A 13,003-nucleotide genomic window follows, 5' to 3' on the forward strand; every position below is an offset into this window, starting at 1 on the left:
CCCCCCCCCCCCCCCCCAATGTCTCCTCATCACCTGTTCACTGATGAAGCCCTCTGATTCAGGCACGGTGAGGAAAAAATTCTCCAATAGCCCAATTTAGATATGGAGAGATGCACAAAAAGCTGAGAAAGATGGGTAGTATTTCTTTTAGCTACCTTTTTTGATTTGCCCAGGAGCCCGGGTGCAGCTGCAGAATGATTCAAGGACAGACATCAATGTTAAACACTTCTGAAGACAAGGATAATCTAGAGACTACTATGTTTTAAGTTGTAGAAGTCTTTGAAACTCCTGTTTTGTCCAGAGCAAAGTGAAGGTGTGTCTAAAAATTGTGTGGAAAACCCATTCACTGACATGTTCCCTGTCTCCTCAGCAGTTCACCCACGTATTTTAGACTCTCGATGATGCTTTCTGAATGAATGTGTAAAGTTTTGAGAGCTGAGGAACCCTACTCAGGAGCAGATCCTGGGCTCTCCAGATTGCTGAGCCATAAACAAGAAGCTTAGGTTGTAGTGTAGGGCCTCAAAGGGCGGACTTGGCAAGCTGCAAAGCTGAAATACATACATCACATGCACTGACTTCAATTAGCTTATGTGACACAACTTGGCACTCTTATGCTTTTGTGGTTAATCATTTAATTTTATCAACTTGGACACACATCATCTTCATTAAACAGTAACTGTCCTTGATGAATCATGCAGTTCAAGGCCAAGAAAATAATCAGAGGCCATATTATGGTCTCGGCTGAGTAGATGAAAGAATTGTTTGCAATGAGGAAGACACTGCTTTCTGTCACCCACCACAGTTTCCCTAGAATGAGGGGCCAGGAGATGATAATGTTGGGGCTTCTTTATTGCTAATAAATCACTGACAGGCTCTGTCTAGGTAATATGAGTTCTGTAGCTCAACCCAACTTGGATCACTCCCAGACTCTCAAGCAGAAGATGAGCAGCCAGAAGCCCTTGCACCAACAGTAATTGTGCTCTAAACACAGCTTCAGACCATTTGGGTTTCTGTAAAACTAGATTTTTTTATTTAATTCATACAATACATTTAAACTGTTTGGTTTTAAACCCAGGGCAGCAGGAATGTATTTCCAAGGTTCTTGTCTTTGTTGTAGACCTGAAAGCAGAAGAAATCACCCAGTTTTCAGACTAACTCCTTACTAGTTAAAATCAGTCTGTTAACAAAGTTTTTATTCTTAATTCTAATCATTGTCTTTTGGCTGTCATCATGCATATGCAGATCTTCACTCAAACCAATTGTCCCTAATGTCATCCTCTCTGTATACTGGATCAAATTCTACACCTACCACAAGGGGAACCATGCAGGGAGAGAAATTCTGTAATAGCGTGCACCTACATGACTGGTGTCAAAAAAGTGGCTGAAATCAGGATTTCTTTCCTCCTCCGGCTTTAGAGGCTGTAACTTAGGTTTCTTTCCTCTTTGGAGAGATTGAGCTGCAAGCCTTTTTCTTGTCAATGGTATCTGCAACAAAATAGCAGTTGTGTTACAGTAGAGTCAAACTAGGGCACCATTGTGCCCTCACTGACAACTTCATGAATGTAAATAAAAATTGGCTAAATACAGCGCCACTAGTGTCAGAAACCCTGTTCATCATTATCTGGATGTTTTAAGGTATGTAGGCATGACTTAATTGCTGGATTTCAGAACATAGCAAGAAGGACACTTCATCACAGTCACTTACCATCATTCCACAACATACAGGGTATGGAAGACAGCTTGGTGCCAGCATCACTGTTTATAGGAGACTTCAGTGTTAACACTAACCTCAGTTTCAAGGTTACTACCAAATGGCAAAATGAAGCCCTGTATCTGTAGATCAAATTATAGGCTTAAACTTTTATATCTGAAATTCAGATCTAGGTTTAATTTTACTCTGAATTGGTGACATTTTGATGTTGCCTCAGTAGACAGCCTTCAAGGAAAATGTGTATTCCTGCTTGTAGGACTGGTTGCATGTGCTTGCTCTGTCAGTCAAAGCTGATGACTCCTGCCTCCGTGAAAGGATATTTCTCAGCCTCAGTCTCATTAGACATATACTGGGATTACAATCCTTGCTTTGAGAGAGGAAGCAAAAATAGATGAACAGATTGTCCTCATGATATTTACTTGTTCTTTCTAGTTTTGCTGTACACCTTTTCCCAGGTTTTTCCATTGTAAAGTCATGGACTCTAATTGACCTACGGCCTGAGCATGTATCAGTTGTCACTTGATTCTAGCTCTCTCAGCCCAGAGCAAAAACTGGATCATACTAGAATCGTGAACAGCTTAGTTTTACCAGTGATGTGAGTGCCACAGCAGTCTTTTACTGAGGCGTCATCGTCTTAGAGCACAGATTTTGAGTATCCTTACACACAGCATGTCTGAAGTCCTTTTCATGAGAAATTTTGTGGCATTGTGCGAAGCAAATGCTATTACTAATTCTGCTCAAGAACAGAACATGTGTCGCCTTCTCAATGTGATGTGTTTTCACCAGTACTCATAAAGCAACCTAAGCCTGCAGTGAGTGGCATAGATGAGGCATATGTGGAGAGATTTACCCATACCCAGAAAACCAGCTCCTCTACCACCCTGTCCTGGTTCAACTAGGAGAGGGTTAAGTTAGGACAAACCCATCAGAGCAAGACTGAAGAACGGCCATCGTAAGCACCTATCAATCTACAGATTATATTTCTACAAGAATTATTTTCTTGTCCCCTACAAAATGCTAACACCTCCTGGTGCATTCATGTTGCAGTTGCTTTGGGCAAGGTAAACTACCTGCACCTCCAAACTGCTAACTCCTATTGTGTTCCTTCCTACTTTCCCAAAGTTCATCCTGAACGTGCATTCAGCTGTTTGCCTACATCTGATAATCATGGTATTTTATCTCTCCTGACATAGTATTATTCCATTTAAAAACAACTGTAATCATATGCTTCCCTTTGCAGACATTTGTGCACCTTAATGTAAGTGCTTTATATTTTTAAAAATAGGTGAGCATCTCTTCCTTAACTTACCATATACATATTAAGCATTAAAAATATAAAAAATCCATATGGATTAAATATCGATTTTATTTTTTAGAGAGCAAGTACAATGATGTTGCATTAAAATAATGCTATGTCATAGTTGTTACAGCTCTGATGATAGAAAAATAAACATCTCAATATACTACAGTGTCAACTCATTAATAAATATCAAAATAGAAGTTAGTAGTCAACTGAAATTATTAATTATTAAACAGCTATAAAAGTATACTATTTTAAATAATAAAATATTCAGTATATTTTCAGACAAACAAAAGTAGTGATTTAAAAGTATCATTTAAAATGTAAAATGAACAGTAAGAAGTTATAAATTTATTTAAAACCTTTTCCCTTACTAACATTCTCTATGCATAAAATCTAGAGAAACATTATTTATCTGTATATACTTTTTTTTTACAAAAGGTAGTATATGTTAAATAGAAAGTTAAAAACTGTAGTATTATTAATAGCTGTCACACCATTGCTAAATAAGACACTTTAAAGTAGCTTTATTTTTTGAAGCAGTAGTAGGTAAAAGTGAAGAAGATGTTAGCACAGTGAGTTCATCCAACACTAATGCCTTCCCAAAAGAATCTTTCATCTTTCAACATCTCCCTTTAAAATGTAACTGAAACAGCCCAATATAGGTATCGGGACAAAATATTAGAATTTAGGTGAAAGCCATTATTTTTAATAAATGCTAGATTTTTTTTTTTTTTTTTTAATAAGTAGGTACCTTCTTTTCTAAGGGTGTGTGCAGAAAATGAAACAAAGAGGACATGTAATCCAGAGCAGCATTTCTAAAGCTTAAGAATCTACTAATTTTAGGTTTTTAATTTTTCTTCCCCCTGCACCTCCACTTCCCACCAAAAGGCCAATCATTCTGAGCCGACTTAGACTCAGTGACACCCCACTGATTTGGCTGGCTAAGGAATTGTATTCACGCTGGCTAAGTTTAACCTTTTTTCCCTCTCCATGAATTTCAATTCCCTGTAAGATCCATGAGATGTCTGTGCTTTGGAGCACTGTCAAGATCATCATTAAAAAGTAGTGTTCTTCTTAACTAGTGCTCCATTTCTGCTTAGCAAATAAATCTTTCCCCTCTCTTGCAACCGAACTGCCAGAACACTGGCACACTATACTTCACTCATGGTCAGAGCAGAGTAAAAACTCAGCACTGACTCAGCACGAGTACCTCTGTGAGAAGTGCCCTTTCCCATTGACAGCTTACAGTCCTTAAGGCCGGCTGGGAGATCCTGGGGCTGCTGGGCTGGTGGGAAGTCAATGGGCAGTTAGCAGAGGTCTGCAGCATCTGGGTTTACAGTACGTACCAGCACAGGCAGTCCCTTGCTAGGATACAGGCAAGCATTTTTTGATGAGTAAAGATGCAAAAAGCCTGCATCACTGAGGGCTGGGGCCAGGCGCCTAGGACACAAACTGTACCACCTCTGCCAAGACACCTTCTCTGAAAAGGCTTCCCGCCCTGACAAATGGTCTCAGAGCGCCATCTCTGTAGGGATGCTGTGAGGAATTATAGGACACATTGCGCCTGCTGAGGATGCTGTCCCTTTTCAAGCCTCAGCACAGGCAGCAGTGCCTCTGCATCTCTGTGTCCTGGGCGTCACTAGGCCTTATGGCCACTTCAGGACTAAGTGTTGCTTGAAGCTGCTTCACATGTTCACTCCCACGGTTTGCAACACAGATACATTTAGGTATGCACACTAAGCAGGAAACAAATATTATATATGATCAGACTGAGAAAACAATTTTTTTCACTGCAGTCTGAAGAATACTTTACTTAGCAGGTTATCATGACACCATAGAGAGGAAAAATTAAACCCAGTTGAAAATAATGGATAAAATGTAAACTATGCCTATACAAATGTCCTTCCTTTTTAAGGTTCACTTTCAACATTCCTTGTGAACGTAAGGGAATTTCAATTGGTCACAATGAAAATTCCTCGCATACCTCGTGCACGTTTTCAGGATGAAACAGCTATTTTCCCACACACTTCTGTAGCAATGTTATTAATGTACTCATGACTCTTGGAAATAATCAATTCATAGTATTTCTTCATTTTAGAGTTTGTTTTTTTTTTTTAAATTTGGAGTAAAATGCATGCTATTTAATTGCATAAACATGTAATTTCTGAAATGTTAGACAAATAGCCAGTTAAAGGTAAAAAAAGTGGGATTAGAACTTCAAAGTTATACATATGGATTTTAACATTAACAAATGTGATGTCATGCACATGCTCTGTTTACGAGAGCAAAACTAAAAACAACTCCCAAAGCCAATGATGAGATGCAACAGTATCTACCATAATATTTTTGCGTATAGGCATGCAGTCAAATTATTTGACTTTTTTTTTCATTTTTTGAAGAAGTGCAGTATAAGAAGTTTTATTTAACAAGTTTGGAATGTTCTGTTCTGAGGCTAGATAATTTTTTCCCTATTTTTATAAGCATTTCTGATGCACAATACATTGAAAACTAACATGAACTAAATTGTCTTTAATATCTCCCATATTAAGCACTATAGGAAGCAGAGTCCTTCTGCAATCACTGAGGAAATTCCTTGTGAATTACAGGCTGCTTTCTCATTTAAGGTCATGTGCTGAGGGAACACAGCTCCCTAAATAGTGAGGCTTTTGTTGGGCTATTCATCTCCTGCAGCAGCTCTTCTGAAAAACATGGTCAAAGGCAGAGGGAAACAAGTACCAAGCAAAGCCAGAGTTTCTCATGGATAGATTCCATCCCTAGAAACAAAGCCTCCTCCCAAGGATCCTGCTCTGCATAAGCTCCCCATGGGCCTTCTAAAAGCCTTGACCTGTCACATTAGCAGCAGCTTATTCTTTTTCACTAGCCTCCTCCACAATGCAGCAAAGCCATGAGGGAGATGCAAGAAAAGAGCTGTTTTTTTTGTTTGTTTGTTTTGTTTTTTTTTAAAAAAAACACCCTATTTTTTTAATATACTTTTTTTTTAACCTCAGGACTGCAAGCAGCTTATAGTGCAATTTGTCCTGTGAGCCCGCTCTATTTGACCAGAGCATTTTAAACATTCAGGCAGGTGTCTGATAAGGAAATACTGGCCGTGCCCCTTCACAGGCAGCACTGCAATGCCAACTAAGTGCTAGAGAAGAAAACTAGTAGCCGTGTGATGTGCCTGGAAGATGGGTGTTACAGCTCAAATCTTTCTTCCACAAAGAACCCAGCTCTATTGTCCTCTACCCACATAATTTAACTCCCTCTATCAGTGAAAAGTAATTTCTAAAGAAAAAATATTAGCTATCACTTCAGTAAATGCTTTAAAGGCAATTATGGGAAATATATTCTGAGGAATCTTTTTGTTAAAAAGAAATTATCACACTGTTCAAAGAACATAATCACATATTTTGTTATATACTCAGATATTCTCTGCTGAGCTTCTAATTTTTTTTGTTGTTAAGTGAAACAGATAACCAGAGACTTTGTTTCCTTCTCACTTAAAAATACGTATGAACTGTGACAAGGGTGATAGCAGGGAAATCTTTAACAATCTTTTCTCTTTATCCCACTAACACCAATTGTTTAGAATCTGTCAATTTACACAGGAGGAAAATGGATCTACATGTTTTAAAAGAAAATTAGTTTAAGGTATACTTGATAGATTACAGAATTAATCTGTAATTAAGATATTTCTTAATATTTAAGAAATATCACTAAAATTAGGGTCAGCGTAAGGAAACTCCTTTTTATTTAAATGAGACACTTTTACCTGTATAGCAGAAAGCTCAGGGACTACTTTTAAGACTGCTTTAGAAACATTTAATAGTCCAGTTTACATTGTTTTTTAAAACAATCTCTAAAATCTAAAGCTTTTTGGACAATTTAATAGAAGGCCCATTGTCACTATATTATGTTTCTCAGTCTCACTTGATCCATGACCTAAGAAAATGTGAACACCCACATAACACATCATTTTGTTCTGCATCCTGCCTTCCTTTCACATGTATACTCCTCGGATTTCAATGGGAATTTACAGAAGAAATACAGAATAGGAAATATGGACATATCATAATTTCTAAAAACTGCATATAAAGAGGTCCTGCTTTGTTTCTGTAACTCTTATCTATGACTAGTACAGACCAATATTTAGTATCAGTAATTAACATTCCTAAAATGATACACTGCATACAGTCTTCTGGGATGATTTTTCTTTTTGTCAGCAAGATTTTAGTGCATTACAGGTTGATCAAATTTTTGTAAGGTTTCGGCAGCATAAAGTTAGCAAATCGGACTGTTAGCTGACTCTTCCAACTAACATTAACAATAACATGTCTTCTACCACTATAGCTGGTTTCAAGGGTAAGAAAATGCTTGTGCTTGACCTTGTAGCTCAGATAAATTTATATTGGTCCTACTGTGTTTAGAAGCGTTTTGCCCACTTCTGAAGGCAGAATTTGATCTCACATTTATGAAGTCAATTAATGTGTTCTTTTGAGAAAAAGATTCCTGTTTTCCTCATCTTCTTTCAAACTGCAGATTCTTTTTCACATCACAATGGACACAGTTCTCAATGCATGGTCACAAAAATTGAAGTGGTTACATATGAATTCACAGAATCTAATCCTGTCAACTAATTTACATAGAAAAAAAGAGCACGTGTGTAAAATCTGACATGTCTGACATCATACAAAAAGAACAAAGCCCTTATTTGGCAAAACACTGACATGTAGCTAGCAAGCCAAACACAGCTCTGGTGTAATTTATCTACTTGCAATGGAGTTGATGCTGCTGACTCCAAAGGTGAAGTCAGCCGGCAGTGATCATCATGCAGACTATGCTGTTGGACAGAGGAACTCTCTTGTTTTCTGTAGCCACTCAGTTTCCAAATACCTTAAAATTTCCATAAAAGTTTTTATGTTGAAACAAGTAAAAAAAGCTGAAAATTACTCTTTATGAGATATAAATTATCTTTAAGTGACATCATACATATAAAAAACTATACATATAATTTACCTGTGTGTGTGTGCATGCATGCATGCATGCATGTGTATACACACACTACTATACACTCACACCAGTAACTAAGCGCTCATTTAATCCAGTCTTTTTTTTTTAAGTAATGAGGAAAAGCTAAGAGGCTAAAGCAGACAAATCAGTGGCATTTGTTAATTGAGAGAACTAGAAAAGTACCACTTACTCTATTTAAGAGTGTCTGAATAGTTTAATCTATTGCTATAATATACAGCAATGTTAATATTTCAGTCACAGCTTTTATCCATTCCCACAGAGCACATCAGTACTAGCTACATGTAGAGTGATATCAGTGCTTTGTCAGATCGGTTCATACCTACATTCTAGGCCATAACTAAATAAATTAGAATATGCTAAAGTGCTACATTAACGCTAAAGTTCCTGAACAGTAGTAACGCACATTTCTCTTTCAAAAAAAAAAAAAAAAAAAAAAAAAAAAAAAAAAGAAAAAAATACAGCAGCTATAGTTTCAAACATAGTCACAGTATGTGAATATGCTTACAATGTCACTCTGTTACAGTATTCAACAAAATGCACGACACAAAATCAGATGGCAACAGTCAAGACTCCAACAGAGTACAAAACGTAACTTTAAAAAAGTGGAGCGTGATGGAAATAGACATTTGCAGAAAACACACTGTCTTCAGAATTCACACTTGAAAGTTTCGTTTAATCGTAACTTGCTGATGTCGATATTTATTTCCTCTGGCTTGTCACGTCTGTATGTTACTGTTCTTGTACAAACAGTAGGCAAAAACATCTTATCCTTGAAGGAGAAGATACAATTTTTATCAACAATTAGCTAACTTTTATATGCAAGAAAAAGATTACTGAATATGATGGCTCTGAAGTCAATTACCTTCTTTGTTGCAGATACTCTGTAATCAGCTGAAGATTTAACTTTATTGCTACTCCCTTGCAGAATTATCTGCCTGATGATAAGGACAACAAGCAACCCGATCAGAAAGGTAACTATAAAGATTATGGAAAAGACTCTAAAGTAGCTTCGTCCAGAGAAACATTCTGCAACAAAAGGAAAACACAAGTGTAAAGCCTAATGTATGGAATAGGCACATCCCTCAAACACAGTTATATTATCTACCACTGCACAGTAATGTCACATAAATGTAACACGAGTCTGATAAGAGTTAAGGGAAAATAACTTAAGGGAAGTTTAAAGGAAAAGGTGCCATATGTAAGCTTTTAAAGTGGGGCATATTGCAAAAGGCAATTCTGATTAAGATCCACTGTAGAAAAATGGTGAAAATATTATTCCTTCAATCTACAGAACTAAGACTCAACCTTCATTGTGCTGGCCACCATATATTCTCTGTAAGCTGGAGGGTGAGTTTATAGCTGAAACATAGAGGATGAATAGTTAGAGATGTATGGGGTCAAGACAGTTTAATCTTTACAAGATTACAGTGCAGATCACTGGTAAAATAGAAAAGAAAAAGTGGTTTCTTGAATCTTTGTCTCCTCACTGGTAAACGTCTCTCACACAGCAAGCTTTCTTTTAATTAATATTAAAATTATGAGAAAAGTATTCACAGTTACTTTTCTCATTTCTGAACAACTATAAGAAAATGTACAAAAATGTGAAGTGACAAAAGGCAACCATTTACCTGCTTTTCTGATGCAGTGTGGACTAATTAAGCTTTATGAGATTTTATCTAAAAAGTTTTATTCTTCCACAGCCCTCATAACTGTGCAGTTTTTTATACTTGAAAGGAGTTATGTTACTGAATGTGAGGTAAGCATTCTACTTCACTTCCTTGTTTCTGGTAATGTTAAATAATGTAAGCATATCCAAAGTAATAAAGCATACAGATGCCATAACAGATTTTTATAAATATTTCTTTAAGCATTGCTCAGCAGGATTCATTATTATTAGATGTGACTTCTCAAGGAGCTGGGAAATCTGATTTAGCAATGCTTGACAATCACATTTCCTGTTATTATTTATCTTTTACTTTCCCTGAAGCTATGAGTGATTTTTCTCCCTGCTTTCGTTCTTTGTTATTGTAATAATATGACACACTTTTGAAAGACATTGTAATAGTAATGAATTCAATTATTAAATCCAACAGATTTTCACCTCTTATTAAAATTACTTAGAAAATGTCACATACCTGAAGTTTGGTCAATATAATGCAGCAGGTAAGAGCATGAGGTTGTGCACTGGTCAAGTTTTGCTTGAGATGCATTGTTAGAATGATGGCACTGAACACAATTCCTGTAAAATAAAAATGTAATTAAAAACCCATGTCTTTCTCTGCACTCCCCTTAAAGAGATTGTATCAACAGGCTGACATACTGCTTGCACACAATGCTTTCCTGTTGTTATTAAAAACATTGCGACATTTATTTTTTTTTCCTGAAATGTGATGCCTCTCTCAGCATTTTATCCCTGTGATGATTTTCAGAACCAACTAGTCAGAAGTCATAAAGTAAAACATGTCTTTGGCTTTGAGCCACCTTCATCCGGCCTCTGCTCTGCATTTTGTGATGTGAGTTTTTCAGGGGCTGTAGCTAAGGGCCCAGCACCCTTTCTTCAGCTATCAGCCTCCAGCTCAGTTCTATCCTTTCCTTATCTATTAGTCTCACTGTGATGTATGCTGGAACTGAAGGATAGACATAGGTGTAGGAAACACAGATTTGCTAATAATTTGTTATCAATTTTTTGGATGCTGTGTTAAGAGAAGGCCACACAAGTTCCCACTGCTGGGCAGTTCAGCAGGTCAGCAGCACACTGGGAGGCAGCACTGTCAGTCTTACCATCTTCACTGTACCTAGCCTTGCAGAAGATGGACATCACAAGTGATCCTGAAAAAGCCTTGATAGAATTTTTAATGAAGCTATGCCATCTTCTGAACCTACTGAAGACACGCATTTCACAGAGCCTTTGAACAAGTGTAAGCCAGCAAGGCTAGCTGTGTTTTATCTAGTGAAGTCTTAGCAGTCACCTTTTCAGACACGGCCCAGCTTGGCTCTCCACCATATTCACCGGAACAGCTATAGTTCAAGTGAATACAAAAGAACAACAGTTCTGTTTTGATCACAGTTCCCTTTCCAATGAAAGGCTAATCTCTCACCCTCTTGGCCACAGTGGGATGCAAAACATGACATGTGCTGACAGGAGGGCACAGAGAGCCATGCCCAAGGACAGGGCTTCACTGACTCTAAGGCAGCACCATTCAGTGTGATACTGAGAGCTTGGTCTAGCTTCCCTCCTCCTTGGTCTGATCATTTCAGCCTGCATACTGTTTCTTCCATTACATGGGCAAGGAAAAATGACATGTCTTAAAACTAATATTGCAAAGACTAAGTGTTTAAAACTGAGTAATGGAGAATGTTGTTCTCTGGATAAGACCAGCTCTGCTCTACGGACCAACGGCAGTGATAATATGCAGGTACCGCTCTTGTTCCACACCTCCTTTCAGCTGAGAAACACATGGAGTGTGCAGAAACAAATTTGAAGAATATTATTGGACTTGGTGACATTCAAGAGTAGGATCTACCGTTCATTTTTAAAACTCCAAAATTATGGGCTTTATTTCCTAACTAGAAGATTTCATATGAAGAACCATCTTTTAACAAATACATAAAGAAAAAATTACTCATAGGGCACACTTTCTTTGACTTCAGAAAGCTGAAAGATGGACACAGACACGGACATGCAATTCTTGTAGTTGCCAGTGTGAACCCTCAGCTATATAGAGAAAAGTCTCAAGTGTAACTGTTTCAATATCCTACAGTCTAAATATTTAAGAAATATAGCACACATCTAGCCAAGCAGAAATATTTCTCCTGGTTTCAGCAGTACAGAGTTAAAAAGTCGAGTCTAGCACAAGAAACATACCAGTTTTCTTCACAGGCTTTGTTACAGGTAGGGCAGTATTCACACAACCGGCCAAAGCTTCTTGGATCTGTGCACTCACACTTTCCACATACACATTTTCCTCTTCCACTGCAAATCTGGCCCTTTGAATTCAGGCAGTGCTTTGCTGATTGTAATGAGCACTGGCAACGGTCACCTTCCCAGCCAGCAAAACATTTGCATTTACCAGCTTCACATTCACCATTACCTACAACATCAGATAGCCTTGAGTCATATGCTTTTATGAAAACATAGAAAGTCAACTTTTATATGCATAGGTTTTGTACTGCTGGTGCTTTACATTAAACAGAGGTAGTTTAGACCTTGGCTTGCTAATTAGTTTTTAAGTTAACAATATGGGCTGAACTTACCAGCATGGTGCATATTTATGGCTGCTGTTTGTTATTAAGTTCAAAAGCTTCTACCTTGATGTCATCCTAAAACCTTTTACTAGAATTTTTCCCTGTTGCCTTTGATCAAAGCAGTGGGGATTAAAAATTACACAACAATTGAGAAAACAGTCTTCAGGCAAACTAAACAAACTTCTCTTTAGCAAGAAAACATTCAATTCAAATAAACAGCAAGATTCAGTTGAGGAAGGAGTATCAAGTTCGTGTGCACATGCGGCGTTGTTTTTTTCATTTTCCTTTCAGAAACACATGATAGCATTACTTGTATGCCTTTCTAACAGATGACTGAGCTAGACAGGTCGGTATGCTCTGTGTATGAAGGCTGTTCAGTAAAAACTTAAAAATGCACAGGCTCAAGGATTCAAAGGCTCTGGTGGCCTTTACAGTTTGCCAGGCAAAGCAGTGGGAGCTTTAGGGCAAAATCCATATGTTTTCCATGTTGTAGCACATGTAGCAGGTGTACAACTGGTATGCTGATAATGTTTAGCCACATTTTTACAGCACATGAGGAGAGCACCTGTAGACAATACAGAAAGAGAAAGTGCATAAAGCACTGGCAGGTCTAGCAAATCTCATGAGGTATCCTCAATTCTGACTTGGCAGTGCCTAAGTTTCACACAAACTGCAGTGGCCCTTCTTGTGCTCCATGGATCCACAGAGCAGCT

At 37.7% G+C, this 13,003-nt stretch overlaps 1 protein-coding gene across 2 annotated transcripts in view; it reads right to left on the minus strand.

The window, feature by feature from the left end:
• Positions 1-191: 191 nt before the first annotated feature.
• Positions 192-13,003, minus strand: part of ITGB8 (integrin subunit beta 8) — a 45,402-nt gene continuing 32,590 nt past the window's right edge. The window contains exons 11-15 of one of the 2 annotated variants that reach the window (XM_026841833.1): positions 11,911-12,136; positions 10,181-10,284; positions 8,908-9,071; positions 1,360-1,485; positions 192-1,119 (exon numbers count right to left, since the gene is read on the minus strand). In XM_026841833.1, the coding sequence (XP_026697634.1) occupies positions 1,066-1,119; positions 1,360-1,485; positions 8,908-9,071; positions 10,181-10,284; positions 11,911-12,136 (674 nt within the window). In that variant the 3' untranslated portion in view covers positions 192-1,065. Of the gene's footprint in view, positions 1,120-1,359; positions 1,486-8,483; positions 8,815-8,907; positions 9,072-10,180; positions 10,285-11,910; positions 12,137-13,003 lie in introns of those variants that run through there. The other variant, XM_026841834.1, reaches the window with a different exon arrangement.

The sequence above is a fragment of the Athene cunicularia genome (assembly GCF_003259725.1).
Source record: "Athene cunicularia isolate RWA chromosome 2 unlocalized genomic scaffold, athCun1 chr2_part1, whole genome shotgun sequence".
Lineage (NCBI taxonomy): Eukaryota > Metazoa > Chordata > Aves > Strigiformes > Strigidae > Athene > Athene cunicularia.